The sequence below is a fragment of the Diadema antillarum genome, unplaced genomic scaffold (assembly GCF_040938485.1).
Source record: "Diadema antillarum isolate AM-2024a unplaced genomic scaffold, OU_Dant_1.0 seq00000819_RagTag, whole genome shotgun sequence".
NCBI lineage: Eukaryota > Metazoa > Echinodermata > Echinoidea > Diadematoida > Diadematidae > Diadema > Diadema antillarum.
Genome location: NW_027271696.1, coordinates 1,732,142 through 1,757,246, shown reverse-complemented (window position 1 = coordinate 1,757,246; position 25,105 = coordinate 1,732,142). Strand labels below are relative to the sequence as shown.

Here is a 25,105-nt window from a genome sequence, read left to right as displayed (position 1 = left end):
CGAGGGTCTGTGGTATTGATATCAACGTTACTGTTGTCCAGAAAATGTGAACTAACTCTACAAGAGGACTTCTTGCATCGAATAGGACAGTGTCATAATCATAGCTGTTTGTAATGAAAAGCCACACAAGAGTGTTGTGCTAGAGCATGTCTCGCATATGCGGAAATATATCACCTATTCCAATGGGTGTCGGTCCCGATATGGTGGAATAACTGCTGTTGGACTGTACATCATTACGAATGCTTTACGGAGTATGACCTGTGAAGAGGAGGAAAAAAAAAACAGCTTACCTTGTGGTCTCCCATACATACGTCTTGTCCTATGACGCCGTACGTACTTCCAGAGTTTGCATCCTGCATTCAAAAGGAAAAAAGGGCACATTATTGATATCACACATACCAGACAATGAGAGAATGTCGTATGAAGCTCTTCACCACAACAATCTCATCAGGTTCCAGACTTACAACTGCATAGGCATTGATTTGAATAAAAATCAGAATGCCGATTACACAGAGCATTTCACGCTGTTGTTATTTTTGCAAGTCAACTGGCATTTGCCACAATTAACAACTCACATTAACCGATTGCGTTTACACACATTTTATCTTCAGTACGCTTGACTCAACTAAACTTTAAAGCAGATTTTCTCAAAACTGCGTTAATGTAGTTGTGACTGTCATTCTTGCCAATTCTACAGTTTGTGTTAGGAAATAGAATGGGTCAAATTATATGTCAATGGTAAAAGATCAGAATCTGAAAATGTTAAAAACGTCAAACTAAGGAAATTGACTATCAGTTGTTTAGTCAGACTTCCATAGTAACAGGACAACATACTGTTGATATTCGCAAATTATTGGTTTATTTTGGTTTGATGCATCCTTTGCCCCATTTTCTTTTCCTGCCAAAGTAGTGCCTTTTGTTAGCATTCAATTCAGTTTTCTTTTTCATCCTAGTGGTTCTCCTCTACATCATAATGAGCAAAAGTTGCGAAGTGTGATACTGACTGGTGCCAAATAATTCTAAACGCAGCATAGTGTACATCAACATGGCACATTGAGAAGCACTATTTTTGTTTCTTTCAAGAATAAGGGCTCCAATTACAAGCACACTGCTCCTCAGGAGTCCTGGCCTGCATATTATCTGCTCCTCTGTCATGATTTGTATTGTTTTAGATCTTGCCAAATAAATGAATCAATCAAAGAATATAATTAAGAAGCACAAAATAAATATTAACAAGTTTGCAACAAGTCCGTGTAAATGTCTGTTACAAATAGCACACATTTTCTCATTAGCCACAAATATCGGCAGTAAGTACATTTAAAGAGCACAACTGAAGCAACTTCATTTGGTTGTGATTAAACAGACACCTCAGCTGCACGACACTGTCCTCCAAATTACGCAAATTCTGATGGAGTGAATCTTTGAGAGACAAAGATGAAATGGCGCGTTGACAAGACAAAATATTTTTTCCTCAATACATTATATATCTCTGAAAATATTCTGCTGTCCATAATGTCTCCTTTAAGCAACAGGAAAAGAACATTATGAACATGTCCCAATCGAGACAGTCTCTCTTGACTAGTGAGTTTACCGATATGAGACTCTTGGCTGAATGAGACATGAAGACCCTGTCACACCAGGCCGGTAATCTCGTCTTCATGTAGCTGTGACCATCTGAAACATCCTCGCTGTAGGGGTAGCTGTGGGGAAGAAAGTGTGAAACGGATGGTGCCAGTTTGACTTCCACACAAATATATATGCACAGCAGGGGTGAGATGCAAGGAGTATGCCTAAGACCTATATGCACAGGGCAGAGCTTTGAGTTTATGGGGACAGCTTTCAATGAGGCAGATTGGAAGAACATTAATGTAGGTCCATCAAACTGAAGAAACAGAAGAAAATTATTTATGTGAATGACTCTGCATGGAAATTCCATGTGTTTGCAGTAAGCAGGGGTGTATCCAGGATTTTTTCTGGGGGGGTCGTAATCAAAGTTTTTGGACCTTTACCTTTGCGAGGGAGCGGAGCGACCGAGCGGGGGGAGGGTGTGGGAGGGGGGTGTCCCCCCTCCCACAGTAGGGAGTTTTTGAATTTTATATCTTAAAATGGGGCCATTTGGTGCATACAAAAGTGACTTTTTCAGCATACTTAAAAAAAACAAACACCCATTCATCATGTTAAAATTGGTGATAAAACCTGTGTTGGTCACTTGTAAGTTCGTTAATCGGTAAGTTGAAAACTGCATATTAAGTGCATTTAAAAAAAGTTGCTAACTAGCTAACCTTACACCTTCCTAATACATAGACCCCAGGGTAAAAAGCCCTCGAAAAACAGAAATTGTCTTTTACAAAAAGTGGACCTTTTGAAAATTTGGGGGGGGGGGGGGGGGGGTCGTACGACCCTCCCGACCCCCCCTTGCATACACCCATGGTAAGTGGATTATCTTATTGTCTACACACCTTGTCAGGTTCCTGATAGTGAGATTGAAGGTGTCTATAAGTGGTAAAAAAACAGGTAGCTCCTCATTTGCTCTTTAATGCATTTGAGAATCACATCATGTTGCCAAATCTTGAGGAATATCTCATTCAAAGACGACAGCAAGTATTAAGTAATACATACCAGTTACATCAAAATTGCAAATCATACATGTACGATGTAATTGGAGAATTCGAACAGTATGAAAAGGATAAGAAAGGCCTTATGTTGGGGCTACATTTTGATATCGAGTTTCAACATCTATCAAATCAGTAAAAGTTAGGCCTAAAAAAGATCCGGAATTATGGAAGTTTCCTGACAACACTTTCAAGTCTGTAAATCACAAGAGGGCAGTAGCCACATTTTATGATAAGTGTAGACAACTTTCATCAGTGATTTCTACTGAAAAAAAAAATCTTGCTTTTACCCTATTGTTGTGACTAACATATTCTCCTTCTCTTGAATGAGGGCACATTGTAAATACTACATTCTTCTTCATAAAATATAAAATCAGATCACTAAAACATGGCTATGAGTAGGTGATTACCACATACTGAAATCTGTGTACCCTAAAATAATGTTTTGCCTTGTACAGATTGCTGCAATTAAAAGAGTGTTAACCTCCAAGTCACCTGCTCTATTTCGTTCAAATCTTCATTGATTCATTTAAATGTTCATGAAAGCAGCTGAAAAATGACAGCTTGGTTCTCACTGATGGCTATTTCTGGGTCAAGACATGTGAAAATTTTCTTTGTATTCCTCTCTTTCCTATTAAAAAAGATCTTACACCTGTTCATTTCTCCTTGCCACATTGTTGTTTAAACATCAATGAGATGTAAATAAGACTAAAAAGCAGCATAGTCACATTGCACACTCTAATGTTACAGTAACCCAATTGTTTCATCAAAACAGCATCAGCTAATGCTGCCAGTAATAACCCCATTCAACAGAGATTTTTTTCCCATCGGTCACTCATGGGAAGCAAAGCTTGTTACTTCCGGTCAACAATCGAAGTGTATCGGATCAACCTGTGTTGGTCGACTATCAGGTCAATGTGAGACATGCCATGCATGATCCCCATCGGACCATCTTGCCTCATCGGATCACCGCCCGACATGTCTGACAATGACCTCCAGCCAATAGTCGACCGACATAAGTCGGATCCGTCGGACTGCAATCCGCTACACTTCGGTGGGTGGTCGGAAGAGATAAACTTAGCTTCCAATGAGTGACCGATGAGAGAAAATCTCTGTGGAATGGGGTTATGAGAGAGATAAATACAGACAAAATGAGAGAAAGAGAGCAGTGAGTTAAAAAGAGAAATAAATGCTCCATGAACATCAGGATCATATGAAGTATATAACGAACTCCAGGGCAATGGCATACTCTTGACCTCATTACCTTGGTGGGAAGTTGACAGAATATTCGAAGAGTTGATTGCCAAAGCTTTCTAGTTCCTTGTCGAATTTTGACAGCTGAACAGAAACAAAGTTGGAAGAGAAGTACAAAGTGGTTGATAATCAGGGGCCAATACACTGACACACATAATGACAACGAGAAAAGAAGCAGTTTTGTTTTGTTTGTCTGTTTGTTTGTTTTGTGTGCGTTTTTTTTATGGTGTGTGTGTGTGTGAGAGAGAGAGCAAGCCCTCGCATTCCAACTTTGACAGAGCTACTAGAAGTGTGTGCCTAAAAATCTCATATCATGTATGGAGAGATCAAAATTGGATCTGCATGTAAGTCCTTAAATGATACTCCAGTACAAAAGAAGAGGTATGAACTACACCAAAGCTTTTACATTTCATGTCATCAGCATTGCACAAATAACAACATTTCCTCACTTCACCTTGTGTTATCCTTCCTTTTTCAGGCCTTCCAAGTATTCCCCCACTTTTATCTGGATTTGTGCAATGTTGTCACTCCGTTTCAAAGGTTAAAAACGGCAGGGTTGAATTACTGATTCTTCTTTCAAGCTTTCATAATGGAAGATGGACTTACATAGTCCACTTGAAATTGGTCTCTGATTTTGGTGTTTTCAAACTTCTCATGACTCTCCGCATTGAAATGTTGCATCATGTGTTCCACCTCATTTTTCACACAGCTTCTAGGGAAAACACTGAGACGGGAGGCATCCGGTAAAACGAAACTTTACATTCACTGGCTTGAAAGTTGGGATGCACAACATGAGAAATGCTCCATAAAAACCCACCAAATTTCATAACTGGGATTCTCTGAAATCCTCACAGCAGGTCACTGAGGCATAATACCTGTGATCTTTGGACAAACATTGAATTTCTTGGTTTTCAGCCAAAGCACCACATTCCACACTTTCACATCTTTGACTTTATCAGGGTAATGTGGGGATTGACAGCGTGAATCTAATCAAGCTAAGCAAGAAAAGAAAAGTCACAAACACACTTACCCACTCAATGCCATCCTGTAATAACCTACTGGGGTCATCCATCTCAAATTTCTTCTTCTCTAACGTCAGTAAGACCTGTAGCATGAATCACCAAAATCAGCGGAAGAAAAATCTTAATGAACTGTAAATGTACGTATAGTTTGTAAAATGACAGTTTAATCAACAATCATATGCCAGGGCTGCACACTAACCCTTTTTTTTCTACTGGTCCGACAGACAGGTCAGACCAGTAGGTACCCAGTTTTTCCATGTTTTACTGGTCCATTCCTAAAAAAGTTACTGTTCTGACAGTGATTATTTACTGGTCAGGGACTGTCAAACCAGTGCCAGTGTGCAGCCTTGCACATGCAATGAGCAAGTCTACATCCTGTGGGAATGTCGGAGCAGAATTCTTGCCACTTCTCTTGGTCGCACTGCAACAACTCTGCTACGACAGGCATCTTTTTTTTATGAATAAAACAATATTATTCTTTAACTTTAAATCTATCTAAAGTACAGACTTGATGATCCTTGACAACAAAATGAATGCTTTGATTTACAACAAAGATGACACCATGAAACGAGTTAATGAATGGAAACAAAATAAAAGCACTAAGCAAAAGTTTTAACATGAATAAAAAAGGTACTATATATCTATGTATGTATATGCAAACTATAACAAGAATAATAGTAAACAATATTTCCATAAGTTTACAGGTCTTGATTACAAACAGCATGATAGGATAAACATTGAAATGATTTATCCTGACAACAACAAAAACAAGTGTTTTGACCAGATTGATTTCAAATCGGCATTCTTCATTTACAGCTCAATTTCATGGTATGTGTGAAGGGCATAAAAAGGAAGTTAAAAAAAAAAACCAACATGTCAACATCAGAAGAAACAAAATATGACTTTTGTAAGGCTTTGTACACGGAATTTCCACAGGAATCCTGTTCTTGTTGCCCTGTGTCATAATGATAATTCTGACACCGCCACCCTGTTGTGACTACCAGTGACAATAACAGGCAATATTCATATATTCCTCTCATCACAAAGGTGTGGAGCATATCATATCAGGTGATATAATCTAATGTGCTGTGCCCTTTACAAGCCTGTCCTAAATCCCCAGGTACTGCATGCATGATATATCACAGCAGTTTCATTTTTTTTTCCCATTATCCCTCTCTCTTTGAGATTTGGGTTTGAGTTTATTTCATCTACTTCACACAGATTTACAAGCCTGCTTTCTGCTGGACAGCCATTTTTCAAAAAGGCTATTTTCTTTATACATGAGGTACTGCAACACATGAACAATCAAAAAAATATTTCTAACTACAAAAGCAGAATTACTATGTGACAAAAATACAATGAGATCAGCACAATGAAGGGATTCATATGTTTCAAATTAAAGAGACCTGATGAGGCCTGTTATGTAAAGATAGCTTGAACTAATTGACACCTCCTTTTTCATTTCTCCCGATCTTATCAGCAGCATATCATTAAAAAAAAGTTTCAAAAATGATATAAAGAATTAAAATAATAATAATCATCAATACAAATATTGTTATCAATACATTTATTTTTGTTACTATTACTATCATTACCATTATCATTATCATCCTATTACTACTACTACTACTGCTACTACTATGCGTACTACTGCTAATACTACTACTACTACTATTACCACTACTACTACTATTACTACTACTACTACTACTACTACTACTACTACTACTACTACTACTACTACTACTACAACCACTACTATTACCACTACTACCTACTACAACTATTACTACCATCATTATAATTATCAAATCACAACCATAACCAAATGGGAGCAGGACACTGTTGTAATGAATTCATGTTCTAGGCTGAAACTTAAAAAAAAAAAATTATCAAATTTTCCACTGAAAGTTGGTCTAGTACTGGACTCATCATGAAATCTTGCATTGATCTGGGCTGCAACTCTAGGATTGAATTCTTTATCATGTAAGCAGTTCTACGTGAATGACTTAAATCGCATATTTCATGAAGAATGAGCATTGTAAGATCCCGATACGTCACGTACATGAGCGTTGTTCTCGTTCGACGTGTAGACTATTCTCGTGACAGCACCATCTTCCTTGGTGTACTCCGGTTTGGCTTGCGATACCAGCGCCTGAAACAAGAGACGATAAATGGGAAGGGGAATGTCTCATTAATTATCTACAGCATCTGATGGCCTTGCCCCACAATCTTTCTCTATCTACCTATAAATCTTTCTACATCCGTCAGCACATCATATACATATACATATATATAATTATATATCTCAGACAGACATATACATACATACATACATACATATATACATACAAGGAAAAATGGACAGATATATATATATATCTATATATTTAGATATCAGGCATGAGAAATCACTTGCATAAAAGAGTCTGAAAAAATCTGAAACTTATGAAAAACAGTCTGAAATGCTTTAAACTGTGAACATTTCAATGCATTTAAACTCTAAAAAGTCAGAAAGGAGAATTTGGAACAGAGTAAAAAGGTCTGAAATCAGATTAATCTCTGAACTCTCACATTCCTAATATAAAAACTCCTGATATGTCAAATGCATTTGTTGACATAATTAATGTGTGGCATATGTCCTCCAATCTATTTCTTTCACACCTTAAAACTTTATGGACTCACCAGGAATGAAAACTCACAATTCATCATTCCTTGTTCCAACTTAATAAAAATCATATAGAAAAAAATAAATAAATGTGATTGATAAATGAGTCAATGCCAACTGTCACAAGACTTCAAATTAACTCTGTGGTAACACAAAAATTAATGGACTGGGACTCTTCCAATGACAGGGAAGTACCAGCAACTTATACAGTGCTTTGAACTACAGACACCTACATGGGAAAAAGAGACACGGACACATCCCCACGGACTTTATGTCCCATTGTGTCCCCAAGACTACCAGTAAGAATGTGAGAGTATGACGCACAACACTCATTTGCTCCGGCTCAGGTTTCCCCGGGGGCTCAATGCCAAGCTGACACCGCACACACACATACATACAACACACATCAACATATACACCCCCTCCCCCCCCCCCCCCCCACACACACACACACACACACAAACACAAGGACATGCATACCCTGTCCAGTTAGGGTGGCCCGGAGGCTACTTTCACTGCAATTATTCCCTCCCCCTCAATTTAGATACTATTTTTGTACACTCCATCCCCCATCAGTACATCACATATGAACATCTCTATGTTTTCCTGTGTGCATCCGCAAAGTGGCCATACCAGGCAAACTATCGAACTTAAAGAATGTGAAAGAACATCTTTAAAAATACACTGACTGTTCAAATTCAAAGTGTGTTTACATGTAGATAAATGAATAAACTTGGCTGCTGCAGGACTGCAATGAAATAGCATGTTAATTTAGAATGGCTATTTCTGGCCAAACGTGCCCGCATGCCTGCCATGTTGTTGTGCACCACCTAGCCACTGAGACATAATGTGTGGGGCTACACGGAAGTTGCAGTCACAATCATGACATATTGCTCAGTATTTGGAGTCACAAAGTATTATAAAAAAAAACCCACACACTTATAAGATCCCATTTAACAGTAAGTATCTATGTTTGTCTTGGCAGTGCAACACTGTCTACTGTTGGGGAGAAAGGGAGGGGAAGTGGCACTGCCTTTGTTCTAAAAATGAAGCAATATTCCTTCTGTCTGTTTCCTTTGCCTCATGGAATCTCTTCACTATAATGACAATCACAACCAACACCCTACACACATACACTGCAAGCATTGTAAGTAAAAAACAAAACAAAACAAAACAAAAACAAAACAAAAACAAAACAAAACAAAACAAACAAACAAACAAAAGCATGGACATGGCATTCTCTTGGAAGAGAATCCTGTCCGGTTTGCAGCCATTTCACAAAACTTACATTGACAACACCTTGTGCATCTAATCTGAAGTTGAAGTCTCCGAAGAGAAAGAAAGGCACCCTCGTGTGTTTGTCTCGCGTTAGTCTGTCAACGAAAAACAGGATAATATCATGTTATTCATATATAAAGTCGCAAATAATCTCACTGGTTTATAAACCCATATAAAATTTTCAGTTGGATAATATTCCTTTGAAAATATTTATGCAAAATCAATTGGTTTACAATTAGATTTATATGACTTTCAGGAATCTCTATGACAATTTTTGTTTCCTTCGGTTAAAATTGGCATCCCCTTTACTACTGAACATATTCACTATCATTATACATCATTATACATCATTATACACATCATCATCATCATCACTATTATTATTACTATAATCATCATTGCTACTTATTGATTCATTTGCTAACCTATTCATTTATTGATTATACAACCTAACTAAGACAATCTCTGCAGAAAGGAACAAAAAATACTTACCTTTGTAAGACATGTTCTAGTGCTTTCCTTCTGTTTTTGCTGTACAGTGAAGGAAATTTCTGCCAAAAAAAAGAGAAGAAAATGCAAAACTGAGCATATGAGGAAAATTCTCTTCATACTTGAATTCACACAAAGAAGTGACAACACCCAATAAAAAGTGTTCCCAGCCTTTTGACAACCACAACAACATCATTACTGTTTGTCGGTACAGCAAACAAAAGGAGTCATCAAATGTGTAGCAATTACCTGCTGCCGCTTGATATACGACAGCAATGCTGGTTAGACCGCTATGTGTTTGTGGCAGTCTTCGAAATTCTTTGTACGTGATCCATACAAAAGAACACAACGAAAGAACAATCAAAGATTGGCAGCTTATTCAGCTCGACAGCGAGCATGTGGTAGTTTGTGTATGCAGAGAAAATGACGGGGGTAAACTTCATCACTTCCAGCTCTGTGGCTGCCTAACATCTCTCCTTTGTCAATCAAGATGTGGAAAATAATCTGTGGACTTAGTTTGGCTCTGAATTATCTTGCGTCACTAGCAAATACGCAAGCCTGTTCTCCACGTGTATCTAAAAAAAGCAAAATGCAAACAATCCCCTCTATTATTACTTTCTCCACAAATGGACTTTAAATGAGCATCTGCACAGAAACGTGCAAGCAGTGACACCTTGATAGCGAGACTCTCGCAGAAAAGGGGAAAACATAAAGTACATGTTGCATATAACTGAAGCAGTCTTTGAATCAAGATTCAAGACACATTTTTTCATTTAACTGTGCGTTATTGTCAACCATATCTGACGCTTTCGCAGAGGAGAAGAATATATGTACATAGGCTTTGCGATTCATACATTTATATTATTGTGATTATATTATTACTATAATTATCATTATTATTATCATTACTATCATTATCATGATCATTATTATTATTATTATTGTTGTTGTTGTTATAATTACAATTATATCATAGGGAGAGCAGACAGGAAGATTCATTCATTTATTTCCTTCATTTGGCAGCATTTCAAACTAGGCAAATAATGAGAAAGTATACATACTGTACATCAATGAGACATTCTATATGTGTATGTCAGGGTTAAAGGGACTGTACAGTACTGGCTGAGGTAGGGATTCATGTTTTGAACATTCCTAAGTGAGATAATGAGAGACCTCTCGTGAAATATGAAAAACCATGTAATTTTGAGAAGGATTCAACATTTATTTGATGAAAATTGGTTTTCAAATGGCCGAGATATCCAAAAAAGTGATAATAATAAAAGACTACAGGCCACGCCTTTTATTAGGATCTCTTTGTTTCACCTTGTTTTTGGATATCTCAGCCATTTCAAAACCAAGTTTCATCAAATAAACTTTTGATACCCCTTAAAATTGTATGCTCTTTGACATCTCATAGAGTGGTTTCTGAATATCTCAAAATATTAAAAGCTAAATCCTTACCTCGACCATAACTGTACACATCCTTTAAAATCTTATGCAGGACAGAATAAAAAAGATTTAGAAAAACAGGTAAAAACAGTGCTATCAAGTTCGCTCTATTTCAACCACCCTGATACGTACCACACATGGCAAGAGTGCCTGACATGTGATACACAGCAAAGTGAGACTGTGACACTGAGAGCTGCAAAATATATATTAAAAAAAAAGTAATAATAATACCAAAGAGCAAGGAAAAAGCAAAAGAAGAAGTAAATGAAGGGAAAACAAGTGAAACTGAGGTGGGGCAGAAAAGAATGGGAGCCTGGCTTACCGTTTCCACAGCGATGACATTGCTCGCGTCATGAAACAGGTGCACATTCACCAATTCAAACGGCCTGGGAGGGGGAAAAGATTGAAAGAAAAAAAAATTACTGTAGAATCAGTTGTGTGAGATTGTAAGGCACACACAAAGCCTAGTCCTTGAAATCTAGATAGATTTGACTGACATTCGTCTCGAGCTAAACGAGGCAAACAGGATTTCGCTTAAGGAAAAGTGGAGAAAGCAGCTGGTTTGTCGCCATTTGAGGCACAATGCCCCAATTAGCAATGCACCATTTATTGCATTTACTGCCCCTTTAGAAAAACAATAAAAATCATTACTCTGCAGTTCTTCATCTTGCCCACAAAACAGGATGAAAGAAGAAGAAAAAAAAAAGGGCCCTGGCATAAAGAGCTCGAACAAGAGTAGGGTAGATACCAAAGTCAACAAAGAAGGCTCCGGGTGACGTAAATGGATCGCCATGGCAACGGAATATGATATGGCCACGCGAGCAAGCAGCAAGAAATTTGAGACCACGAGGAGCTTACACACAGACCTGGATACCAGTCAGACTAAATGACATCCGCTACATCGGCGTTAACAAGGAAAAGTGTTTGCACCGTTGCCTTTTCAAGGCAGATTGTGAGGGGGGCAAAAAAGTCATCTACACTATGGCAGAAATGATTAAAAAAAGACACACACACACTCAAAAACACCTCATTTTGAAAACATGACAAGCTTTGAAGTGATTGTGCAAGTCGACGTTGGATATTTCGATGTCACGCTCCGCAAACATCTCTCATAATTACTGGCTAGAAGTCTGCTCTCATATGACTTACAGCAACAACCACAAGCCTTTTCAGGAAAAAGAAAAGGAGAAGAAATGCTTTCGATCAACTTGCAAAAAAATTATTGTTAGTTTCTCTGGGTGCCAGGTAAGTGTCATATCTTAGGAGAAAGGGACACATGTTGATGAAAAACACTATCAGAGATATGGTAACATAAGTGTATATATAACATACTCTCTCTCTCTCTGAAGGGATATTTTTACATTCCCACAATAAGACACATATATACGCAATTTATTCGTCATGGAATGCTGTAATCTCAGCTTGGGGTAACAGGTATAAAACTAACAAGAATCCCTCCAAAATCATAAACAGGCGAAGTTAAGTAAAACTGGACCCGCATGTTTATGCACAATTTAAGTTATTATGCAAGAGAAAAAGAGCCATACACCAGAAGAAAGCTGGGTGCCCATCGTCCTCTAACTAACCCCCTTCCCCCCCCCCCCCTTATCCTTCTGGTATACCAACCTTCCATTGATACACCATCTCGTCCTCAAGAATCCTTTTCTTGACCACCGGCACTGTTTGTGACAGGAAAGAACACGGCACAAGGAGACAATCAAAGACATAATAGAAGTCACTCAATATAATACAAACACATCAGACTAATGTCATGGATGTTCACCAATCATTAAGGTCTTTCAAATTCAGTAGATTTTATCTTTCGTGTTGTTTGATTTCGCGAGATCTAAAACCATCATTTAAAATGTACATGTGGGACTAGGGATGCTGAAATTCACTTAAATGCAAATTACAGTGGGTTCCTTTGAAATTTTTTCCTCAAAGTTTTGCTAAAGGGTAAAAGATAAATACATTTAAATACTCTAGAAGTCATGTGACATTTTGTCAATTACAAAAGGGTGAAATGACCTGCAGAATTACTCCGGACAAATGTAACGTTACTAACCGTAACGTTACTAACCATGCATTTGGGGGTCTAGCTTAGAAATTATTGGTCGAACTGCTAAAAAAAATTGTGTGAACATTTGTCATGATGCAATAATTGAAATTAATGCAACACTTTGTTTGAAGTAACTTGAATTTTTGCACACTTTTTGTTGCAAGACATTGATTTTTTTGTCGTGTCCTTTTTTCGTAACGTTATATTTAAACAATGACATGATTTCTGATGAGGAGTCTGTATCTCACAACTTCAGATTTTCTCTGAAGAAAACCTAGTTCTCAAGCTAATAACTGAATGCTCCCTCTCTTAGGTACATTGTACTTATCAAGAAATTCAACGTTTAATTAATGAGTTCAAGCAAATTTGTTGAATCTACAAGTGGTAGCTTCATGGTGGCAGCAAGTATTGGTGCCGTGTCAAGTTTAATATGCACGTTGTGCAATTTTCACATTTGCTGACATTATGTAAATGCCTGTTGGCTTGTCTTGGGAACATGCTGTTCACACAGACCCAATCTTGTCTTATTCACTTCGTGATCATCTTTCTCATGACTGTGCAATTATCACACCTACAAACATGTAAATGTCTTTTAGCTCATCTTGGGATTATGCTGTTCACACAGACAAGTCTAATGTTCATTTCCTGATCAGCTTTCTCACGTGGGCAAACTGACATTACAAGGTAATCATTAAACCACAGGTTTCTAATGGTTCATAATCCAATTCAAATCCCCCCCCCCCCCCCAAACACTATTTTTTTTTTTCTGGAAAAAAAAAATGCATTAGAGAACATCATCATCATGGAACTACTGTAAAAGTGGAAATATTTGTGGTGTGGAAATTTTTGCCCATTTCACGTGACCAGAAACGAGCACGAAAATGAAAGCACACAGATGTTTTTGCTTGCTACATGTACCACTATGCAATGTCTTGATTCCGCAGAATTCAAAACTTTCCAAATTTGTCTTACTCGGCAGAGCATGAAAATTACTCAAGCGAAAATATCCACTTTTACAGTAGCTTAGCAAGATTTAAGCCCAAAACAGGTAAGCAGGTAAATTATAGTCATCCTCCTCTCAAAAAAGAAAAAGAAAAAAAAGAAACCCTCTTTGTAATCCTACCCAGGTGAGTGGCTAATGGTAACATTATTATGTTAACATGAGCCTCTTCCTGTTCTCATCTTTGTAAAAGACCTCCGCCAAGGAAGGAGGTTATGTTTTCATTGCTGTTTGTTTGTATGTTTGTCTGTTTGTCTGTTTGCAAAATAACTCAAAAAGTTGTGAACTGATTTGAATAAAACTTGTAGGAAAGGTTGATAATGAAACAAGGAGCAGATGAATAAATTTTGGTAGTGATCTGGGAATCATTATGAATTTTTAAAGGAGTTTTTGATATTTGGGCATTTATAAGGTCAATGAACTTGGGAATTCAAGCTGCACATACTGGAGATTTACATGTTAAAGTGCACTATAAAGCGTGTGCTCTCCTGCTCGGGCAAGCTGATGACATAGACGAAAGGCTTCTATATTAGGAAATTGGGTGATTTTCAGCATGCATACGGTAAGAGTGGAAATCACTGATCTCTATGGAAGAACAAGATCGGTGGAGGAAATGAGCTCCTTGGCGGAGGTCTGCGCTCTCAGAGTGCTTTTCTTAGTTTCCGAATGGGTCACATCTCCCCCGAAAATCTCTTTCTGTAATACTACCCAGGTGAGTGGTTGATGGTAACCTTACCTCTGGGAAGAAGTTGGCTGGGAATTTGAGTTTCTCTTGAGTTGTGACTGTGGCAAGGTTGCTGGAGTAGAGCTCGCGACCCTTGATTGATCGGAACTTGAACTCTGCAATCGGGGAGAAAAGTTAGCAACGCCAATTATTGCTTATACATGATGCATATCATAATTGTAGACGGCTTTTGTCAAGCCATCAAGTTAAAGGGAACAGTCCATCCTGATGCTATGTTGCTTTGCATGAACACAGGAAAATCAGAGAAGTAGATCCATAAAAATCAGATTGAAGAAAATCAGACACTCAAAATAAGTTATGGCCTGATAAAGTTTAGAGAGTAATACAAATTGGCAACTCTGTGTGACAAAGGTCTTAAGCAGATCTCCATTTGTTTTGTATACAAACTTTCACTAATTTTCTATTTTTTTTTTCTCACATCTTTTGGCACAGACAGAACTTATCTGCAAAGGAAAACATGCAAAAACATATTACTCTTATTTTATACCAAGAACTGATCTGAAGATTTTTTTTTCTTATGAGAAAAATAAAAAACTTTTTGTGTACAAATGGAATGGAGAGCTGCTCATCATCTATGTCACACAGAGTTGCCAATTTGTATTGCTCTCTAAACTTTAGCAGTTTGCAACTTTATTTTGTGTGTATATGTTTTTTTTTTCCAAAATTTTCTTACTCTTCTTTTTTCATACAAAGCAGCATAATATCAGAAGGGAATTCCCCTTTAAATGAGTTTGGCATATTATTCAAGTCAGATAAAGAAATGAGGGTGAATTCAATAATACTTGTGCAAATTGTGTTACTCTGGGTGAAGGATGACAAAACTGGATGCAATACCTACTACCGTACTCCTTTTCATGAATGAAATGAGGCACAAACATGCCATACACTAACTTAACGACACAGGATACTTCCTCAGAAGTATCCTTGAACATATTAGAGGTTCCATTCTAGTTAACTCTTTTTTTCTTTTTTTTTGCCCAACTTGCAAAATTTGCGAAAATAAAACCCTGCAAAATATATGATGCACACTGCACTTCCTCCTCAAGTTAGTTTAAAATTTCCTCCCGAACAGCCGTCCCTCCTGCACGTGAGGTCTCATTCTAGCTACCTCATCTGCAATGGTAGAATCCAAACTTACACAATATCACTGCTGGCAGATAATGGGACTCTCTGTATAATTACTACACAGCAGCTGTCAGAGAAACTTTATGCGGCACGATCACGATCACCGTTGCCATACCTACATTTTCGCTCTCATGGTGGGACATACGATACGTCTCGCATCAAAAACGCCTTCCTGCTTGTTGAAAAGCACATATTACAACGTGTTCAAGAGAGCAAATGCAAAGATGGCCAAACTATCTCAATTTTGCCTTGTTTTTGTATATTTTCATTTTCCATGCTCAGCTTCTATTACTCTTTGTTCAGTGTTTCACGTTGAATGATATACTTGATATAACAATATACAAACATATAAACCTATCTCTTTTTAAAATGCATACAGACATATACACTGTATATCACATTAAATCATTGATACCTTTCTATTGCCAGTTTTTCTTCATGCCATCCTTGCAAATGGAATGTAGATATTATTTCTGTATTGATATTGAAAACCTCGTACAAAAATTACTTTGTGACAGGGTCTGTTATTCCAATTTATAACCATGCATATACAGATCGAAATAATTGTGTAGAGATCAGGTGAGGTCAAATTACTTTATACACCAAGTGTATACACATGATGTAGATTTATCATGCATCATTTCCTGATCATTATCAACTCAAACATTTTGGCAACAACACAGCTTTATACTCTTCACTTCAACCCCCACTTAAATGTGCACATGGTGGAAAATTTTGACAAGTGCAGAAACTGGATATAGAAAGAGAGAGACTCTTGCATTCATAAGAGTCAGCCCTCATCTCAATTCTGAAAGCTGTCATTTGTGCATAGCTCATGGGGCACCAATTCATAAAGCTCTCTGCAAAAAGTATAAATTGCAATAATTGCAGTTTCTATGGTAGCAAACCGTACGGCAAGAAATCAGTTGTGAGCAATAGGAGTCGTTGCTACGGTAACTACAATTAGAGAAACTTTCAAACATTTACAAACCCCTGTAAGAAATGCACACCAGACTGACTCACAGAGAAACGAAGAGGAATCAAATCTTAATCAAGCGTGTTTCTGCATTCATGTCTCTCTTTAGTTGTGAAGGGCACCCGGTGGTCTGTCGAGCACCTCACTTCTGAACAAACCCTGTACGTGGTCTACTCCTACCAACCCCCCACCCCATCCACCAGACTGACCCTTGGGAAGGCACACTCACTTTCCCTGCATGGCTGGTAAACACTTATACCTGCAATGCAATCTTTATTCAGGTCATGCACATATTTGCGACTACTACAATATTATGAACCCCAAACGGGGCTGTCAAATTCTATTAAAGGGATGATATAGTTTTGGTTGAGATAGGGATTCAGGTTTAAACTTTTCATGAGATAATTAGAAACCACTAATATGAAATATTAAAGAGCATACAATTCTACGAGGAACTCAGAGTTTATTTGATGAAAATCGGTTTTGAAATTGCTGAGATATCCAAAAGCATACAGGTCCTTATACGAGGTGGGACCCACTTTTTATTAGGACCACTTTGTTTTATTTTGTTTTTTTAATATCTCAGCTATGTCAAAACTGATTTTCATCAAATAAACAATGAGTTCCTCTTAGATTTGTAAGCTTTTGAATATTTCATATTTACTGGTGTCTAATTACCTCGCAAAAAGTTCAAACCTGAATCCTCATCTCAACCAAGACTATACCATCCCTTTAAATTTCTGTGGCTTTAAGCCCCTGTATTTATATCATACCAGTCTGTTCACTCAAGATCTTATTCTCAAACAAGATGAAATTGTCCAGCACATACAAGACGCATACAGCAGAACAAATTTAAAACAAAACTAGAAATGTCGCTACAGCGACTGGTTATACCCCCGTCAAACAACATTTCATAAGCTTTGGTCAAAACAACATTTGATAAGCTTTGGTCAAAAAACTGAGGAAGTAGTTAAATCCGCAAGATCTTTCCTTGATCTTCTGCCATTAATATGCCGTTACCATGGCAACGTACTTTCGGGTACTGTCGAAAAATGCGTCTTGCACATCTACAACCAAAGGCACACGTTTGTACCAAGTTTCATGGAAATTGGGCAAAAACTGAGGAAGTAGTTTGCAACACAAAATTTTCCATCATTTTGGCTCATAATATGTGAGCTGTTACCATGGCAACATACTTTTTGTCACTGTCAAGAAATGTGTCATGCTGACCTATATCCTAAGACAAACATTCAATATGAATTCCATGAGAATTGGAAGAACACTGATGAAGCAGTTTTGCCATGAAGCATTTTGCCCTATATTTTACCAATAACATGCCATTACCATGGCAACGCACTTTTTGCCACTGCGGAAATATGTGTCTTGCACATTAACATATTCAGATGAACATCTGTACCTAATTTCATAAAAATTGATCAAAAACTGTGGGAGGAGTTCGCGACGCAAGATTTGTACCCATTTTTGCCCATAATATGCCGTTACCATGGCAACGTACTTTTGGGTACTGTCAAAAAATAAGTCTTGCACATCTACAACCCAAGGCACACATCTGTGCCAAGTTTTATGGGAATCGGTTGAAAACTGAGGAAGTAGTTCGCGACGCAAGATTTGTACCCATTTTTGCCCATAATATGCCGTTACCATGGCAACGTACTTTTGGGTACTGTCAAAAAATATGTCTTGCACATCTACAACCCAAGGCACACATCTGTGCCAAGTTTTATGGGAATCGGTTGAAAACTGAGGAAGTAGTTCGCGACGCAAGATTTGCAACGGACCGACCGCCCGACCGACCGCCCGACCGACCGCCCGACCGACCGTCCGCTGATTCCTATATACCCCCTTCAAACTTTGTTTGGCGGGGGTATAACAACAAGTAATGACAAAACTACGCTGAAAAGAATTCATTTACATGAAGGAGCTTTGGTTGTAACACATTTTTGTGTTCTGCAACACAGGGAGATGTTCAGTACTGCCAAATGAAAACCTGAGCCCAATTCACTGGATGGAACAAGGGGTGATACACAGTACAGAACAACAATTCTTTTTTTTTAATGTTAAAAAAAACAAAGAAAAAAAAACATAACAGCTCACCTTTGAAGTCATAGAGCTGAATGTCCTTCAGTTTCTTGTGAACAAAGTAGAAATTTCCTAATGCCTGTAAAGTAGAGAAGATTATAGGAAAAGACAGCTTATGATCAATCTTGCATCAAAGACACACCACTGCATATTAACACTTTAAAATAGTACTAAACACGATACTGTATATCGACACTTGAAACATCTCCTTGAATAAAAGTCACTCACACCATGGAGCTATAAATCATGAGGTTTGTAGCTCCATACTCATACATGAAATGTTGCCATTTGTAAAATGTGCCTCAAATGGTTGAGACAAAACCACAAATAACTGCATGATCTGGTAGCATGGTAGTGATAAAGCTCTCAAAACATTTAAAAATCACCCTTCTCTCAATATAATATACAAATACATAGACTTCAATACAATAAATAGCGTTGAAGTCATACCATATGTCTATATATCATGGTCAATTCAATGACAAACCATTCCACAATAAGGAAAACATCATTATGTCACATGTTAGAAGGCATGGAATTTTTAAACTAGACTTAACACTGTGCAGGGTAATGATTTTTTTTTTTTTAATTTCAGAATGAGTTCTGTTACTTAAGAGTTTTAATCAACATAGTGTTATTTACCCTGTGATTGAACTGCTAAATACCCGATATGCAGGCATAATTTTAGTAATATCATAATGCAGCATGAATACCTGAAGGCAACTCCCATTATAACGAAGTCCTTGGGTCCAGCAGTTTTCTTTCGGTATGTAAAAATTTTGTAATAGCAAACCAGTTTTTATACAGAGAGATGATAACTTTGGGACCTAAATTTCAACTTAGTTTTAATGAGAATTTGGTTATAACCGTATTTGTGAACACTGAGTATTGTTAGTAGAACATGTTTATTAAGTACACAATACCCAATTTATTCCTCATTTAATCCTGATAAAGAAATAGACAATTAAAATCAGTATAACACTGAAACAGAGAAAGAAAGACTTATTTGGAGACAGGAAGAAATCTAATACTTCATTCTGGGACAAAATCATTACACAACTTATGCCAATTTAAAGATAATATAAAGTTTTGGTACCTCAAAAGTTTCCATGAGTTTCCTTGTCTTAGTTTGTATTTCAGGTTTAAGTACCTTTCATATACAATAACTAACACTGTGAGACTTACTTCGCCCCAAAGTGCTCTCATGTCTTAGTAATCATGCAATAATGGTTTCGTACAATACGTGTATATTGATTCTGGCGGTACCGCGTCGAGTCAAACTAACGGCTCGTTCGAATTTTTCACTGCTCTGGTACGAAACCATTATTGCATGATTACTAAGACATGAGAGCACTTTGGGGCGAGTAAGTCTCACAGTGTTAGTTATATGAAAGGTACTTTAACCTGAAACACAAACTAAGACAAGGAAACTCAGGGAAACTTTTGAGGTACCAAAACTTTATATTATCTTTAAAGGTATTGTTCTGTATTAAGTTACTAGAGTGAACAATATGCAGTCACTTACAAATCACACGGCATTCTTCTACGATGACTAAATACAGCAAATAATTCAGTAGGCAGGATAAATACTTTTTTTTAAATGCATCCACCAATGTTCCCTTTAAGGATTAGGTTAGATCATTCATGCACGAGTAACCCCCTTTACCAGTCGTCCTAAAAGTGCAACGTAACAATGAGAGGCCCAGAATAGCACTACACATTCTACCTGTCTATCCGATGATAATGCAAAGCAGGTTTGATGAAAAGAATTGGACGTGCTATATCCCTGCTATTCATCCAGAAATATACACGGAAGCACATACCTGGTAAAACTGACACCAGACATTTGCGATTATCTCCATACATTTATTCTGCGGCAAATTGTGCGGTTATTATACGTGTACTACAGTACACTGCCTAGATGCATGTACTTCATCACAAAATCAATGCATTTGTAAACATTGCAGTGTTCCTGGATTTTCAGTGCTGGGAGAAGGACTTTTCTGAAGCATATATCATTTTTTTGTTAATCTGTTTGAATACACAGGGTAACTTTTTTTTTTCAATAGCTCACATAGGAAAATGAACCGGAAAGACAGAGGAAGTTTGCACTATTTCAAAGCACCCACTTAAAGGTGATTAAATATAGAGGAATGCCAGAAAGAATTAGTATTCATATCAATATTGCAAACTTCATGTTTGCATTATGTAATAATTCTCCCTCCACATTCAGTTTTCAATCAGTGCGAGAAAGCAATGGGGAGGGGGAAGGAGGGAGGGCTGAGGGATCTTGGGGAGCTTACAAACCCCACGTGTAAGGCTAAAATATGAGCCTAGAAAATGTCAAATAAAAGACAAAAAAGATATGGAAGGGCCTGTCATTTCCCTAATGGCATGATGTATGTACATTCCTCTCTGCCCGTGGAGAATTCGCTCTACGGAGTAAACAGAAGGGACGTCTGCCTGACGTCACCACGGTAACTCTCTAATCCACGGCTTCTCGCTCTCGACGACGGCAAACGCACATTTCCGCCCGACACTGTGGCATAAACACGCCGGCAAACAAATGATAGGGTTTCTCATTCCAGTTTAGCCTCTTTCAAAGGCTCAACGCTCTGCTGTCAGCACCGACAATCGCGTGCAAAGCGGGCCGAAGCCGAGCACGTCTGCGCAGGGGTCTCTTTGCTGATCTACAAATGTTATATTATTCATGAGCCGGTTGAAGACTTTCAAGAGACACTGTATAACATAGTTGTGGCTCAATTTCAGCAAACAGTTGTGAAACTTCCATGACCGAGTTAAGTGATGAAGTTGTAATGCATTTATTTAAAAATGTATTTAAAAAAAACACTCAAATATTCAAATGTTTTTGAGAATGATGCTGTCACTATCTAAAGATCTAACAAAAATATATCACAATGCTAACAGACCACATACTGGTATACAAAAAACTTTAAGAGTTAAAGACATCACTACAGAAATTTGGATGGATTCTTTAAGGGTCCTCTTGCTGGGTCCTGTCTCTCGCTGATGGCTTGACAGTGTCTCATTTGATGACCCTCCCTCTGCTTGCTTCTCTTGCAATTAATACAGCATGACAGCCTTTGACTGAGGCTAACTCCACTCCAATCTCAAAAAATGCAAAATGCCACATCTGCTGAATCATTGCAGTTTTACTCAAAAAGCACCAGACAACATTTTCTCATCTCCAGAGCATTGTGACAGCTGCCGCTCATTCGGGTTGTATGAACTCAAAAAGCATTGCCACGAGATAACATACATTGTAGCTTGTCAGATGTCAGCTGTGAGCCCCTTTGTGTGAGGCCCACAATCAATATCCCCGACTGAAGACACTGCTAAACATTGTGGAGGTTCCATTTAAAAGTAACATGGAACTTTGCTAAGTGAGCTATATACAATGTACATACAGAATAGTGATGTTCACACGAATGAATTAAAAAGAAAAATTATTGTCATAACGTTGAGATTTAAGCAAAACCAAAATATATAGTCATTAACAGACTTTCATTTTGTTTGAGCATTTACATACATAGCATTTATATTGAACATTACACTTTTGCTTGAAGCTTCATTTTCATTTAAGAAAACATCTGAAAATGGTGGGTGCAAATGAAACCATGCACCTAACGAGTTTTTCTAAGGTTTTTTGTTGTTGTTGTTGTTGTTGTGTTAAACTACAACTGTACAACATTACCAGAGAAAATCTCATGATATGAATTTCAAGTTCAGCATCTCCTGTCTATTCCTTGTCCTTCACTATAGCAAACCAGAAACATTCGCAGAATGAAACTTTTGCGAATCACAGCTGACATTCATTGCATCGTGTAGACAAACACTTTCACAAGCATTTTACTTTCGCAAATCCTGGCTCCTCACAAAATTTGCGAAAAGTTTCAGGAATGAAGCCTTTGCACAAACTGGCCCATTCCTTCAGAATAGGCTACCCCAAATCATCCAAGCTGCATCTTCTGAAGAGGAATCTACTTTGGAAAGCCTTGACCATAAACCATCTTTTCTTCACACTTTTTATGAATCCCTCCTCGATACAAGATATCCTCGCATCTGCACTGTTCGAGGTGTGCCTACTCTCTTTCTATCTCTACTTTATAGCACTCTTTCTCCTTTATGATATTGTTATTCCTCCCATGTGCAATGAGTACACATCATACCCAATTCCACCAGCACATCATATTGCATGTCTGATGTTATCAACTTCTGTTTTCTCATAAAACTGCTGACCAGCAAATCAAGAGCTCTCTAATGGCAGGTTTTGTGTAAGTGGAAGGAACCCTGCCTCACGTAAAAACCAGCAATAAATCAACTCTTCCTTGACATCACTCCTTATTTCATACTGGCATTGGACTCATCTGTAAAGTAGGTGGTCTGCCATCACCTTCGAAAGTTTGTGGATGTCACACGGTTTTCTTGCCAATTCCTATCAGCTTCTTGTCACTTGAATTTTTAAGTGTGAGGAAAACAGCATCTAAGCAAATATGATGCATTGCAGAATTTACTCAGGGCTATGACTGAGGTGTCTCTGTTCGCCGTGAAAAGTTTGAGAAATTATGGTACATAACCATAATCATTATCCTTTTCCTTTCATGTTCATTTTCTGTCTACATAAAACTGACCAACATACCATCTGCTGAAAGCAAGAAGAGCGCTATCGCATTCCAAGATTTGAGCATGAATAAATATGAAACTATCAAATCTCATTCAATAGAAATATTTTATTTAATCAAAAGTGGGTAGATTTATAAGCATTGTTCCAAATATCAGGTAAAATAGTGTCCTTGTGGTTTTGATTTTGAACATTTTACTCAAAACAAAACTAACTTAACCTTGCAGTCTTATTTCAGATATTCAAATGACAAAGCATGTACACCACTATTATGCTTATAAATTCAACAAGCACAACACAAGGTGACATTTGATCCCTTAAAAACTAATCCTGCTTCAAGTTCTCATATTTTGCAATGACCTTGTCTGAAGATCTGCTGATGGTACTCTGCAAAACTTAATAACTGCGGGGGGAAATTTCGAGCATCATGGAGAAGAACAAACACAACTCTTAAGTCGCAATTGACATTAGACAGCTCCGTGACGTCTGAGTTACTATAATTAGCAAATTTGAACTTTGTTGAGAGGCTGACAGAAATGTGACGTCAAAGGATAATGAACAATGCTTCTTCAGGCTTTGACAGAAATGCACAAATACCATACGCTGGAAAATATTTCATCAAGTTCCCGAAGAAAGGGCTGCATGTACACGTAGCAGAATCAGATCACTTAACAAATCACAAAACTCCCCTTCCTTTTTAATCACATTTCACAGTAAACAGGGATAATTCCTCATGTATACAATATTCTTTCTTCTTCTTGGAAGATATTAATGAAGTACCACTTTCAGGAAAAAAATTCTAAAGTTTATCTGTGAAAAATAAAAAATAGATATCTTTTTTTTATCGAGATTTAAATTTTTTTGGGAGGTCTTCTTTAACTTCATAAAATGAAAATGCGATGCACGGAATAACTTTCCTGGTATCGCATAGCAATTTGCTATGCATTTTGGTATGACTGCTATACAAAATGTAATTTGCATAGCAGTTTCACTACATAGACTCGTATACCATTTTGTTGAAAATGTATATCCATCGACAAAACTTGCTATTCAATTTCGAGAAGGAAAATTATTCCCTGTGATGGGGGGAATGAATATAAAGCAATCATGTAATATCAGACTTCCATGTCTATGGGATGCTACTCCGATTCATACCAGCAGAAGTGTCCAAGTATGGCTCAAGAGCATACATTGATCTTCACTGTCCCATAGTGGTACATGGGGAAACAAACAAAAAAATGTCCCTGCACGTTTTCTGTCTACAGTAACAATTCATGGGCTCTCTTTTGTACCGGTACTGCACTGTGGGAAATTTCAAACAAGACATCACAGGTTAATGACAACTCAAAATGACATGTTAGGCACGGTCAGACTGGCAAAAGTTCGAGAAGTTTAAGATCGCGATCTTTAAGATCTCGAGGTTTTGCCAGTGTGACCGCAAACTTCTAGTGAAACTTCCCACTCCAACTAGGGATATTTCCCCACCCCCGCCAAACCTCTCGATCTTTTGCCAGTGTGACCGCCAGAAACTGAAACTTCAGGATCTTAAATTTCTCGATCTTTTGCCAGTCTGACTGCGCCTACTGATATTATTCTCTAAAGCGTAAGATTCTGTTCCACGGGGGACCTGCAAGTTAGCCATGTCGCAACACGAGCGGAAATCAAGAAAAATGGCACCACTTCAAT

At 37.8% G+C, this 25,105-nt stretch overlaps 1 protein-coding gene across 3 annotated transcripts in view; it reads right to left on the bottom strand.

Annotated features, from left to right (window-relative positions):
- LOC139739807 (inositol polyphosphate-5-phosphatase A-like) overlaps positions 1–25,105 on the bottom strand; it is a 72,229-nt gene that overhangs the window by 5,553 nt on the left and 41,571 nt on the right. For all 3 annotated transcript variants that reach the window (XR_011711530.1, XM_071650401.1, XM_071650400.1), the window contains exons 6-16: positions 18,793–18,856; positions 14,568–14,671; positions 12,399–12,451; positions 11,095–11,158; positions 9,327–9,385; positions 8,845–8,929; positions 6,954–7,043; positions 4,897–4,971; positions 3,877–3,950; positions 1,592–1,700; positions 291–353 (exon numbers count right to left, since the gene is read on the bottom strand). Coding sequence is in view for 2 of the 3 variants with exons in the window: in XM_071650401.1 (XP_071506502.1) it covers positions 291–353; positions 1,592–1,700; positions 3,877–3,950; positions 4,897–4,971; positions 6,954–7,043; positions 8,845–8,929; positions 9,327–9,385; positions 11,095–11,158; positions 12,399–12,451; positions 14,568–14,671; positions 18,793–18,856 (840 nt within the window). In the remaining variant the exon portion in view is untranslated. The remainder of the gene's footprint in view (positions 1–290; positions 354–1,591; positions 1,701–3,876; positions 3,951–4,896; positions 4,972–6,953; positions 7,044–8,844; positions 8,930–9,326; positions 9,386–11,094; positions 11,159–12,398; positions 12,452–14,567; positions 14,672–18,792; positions 18,857–25,105) is intronic.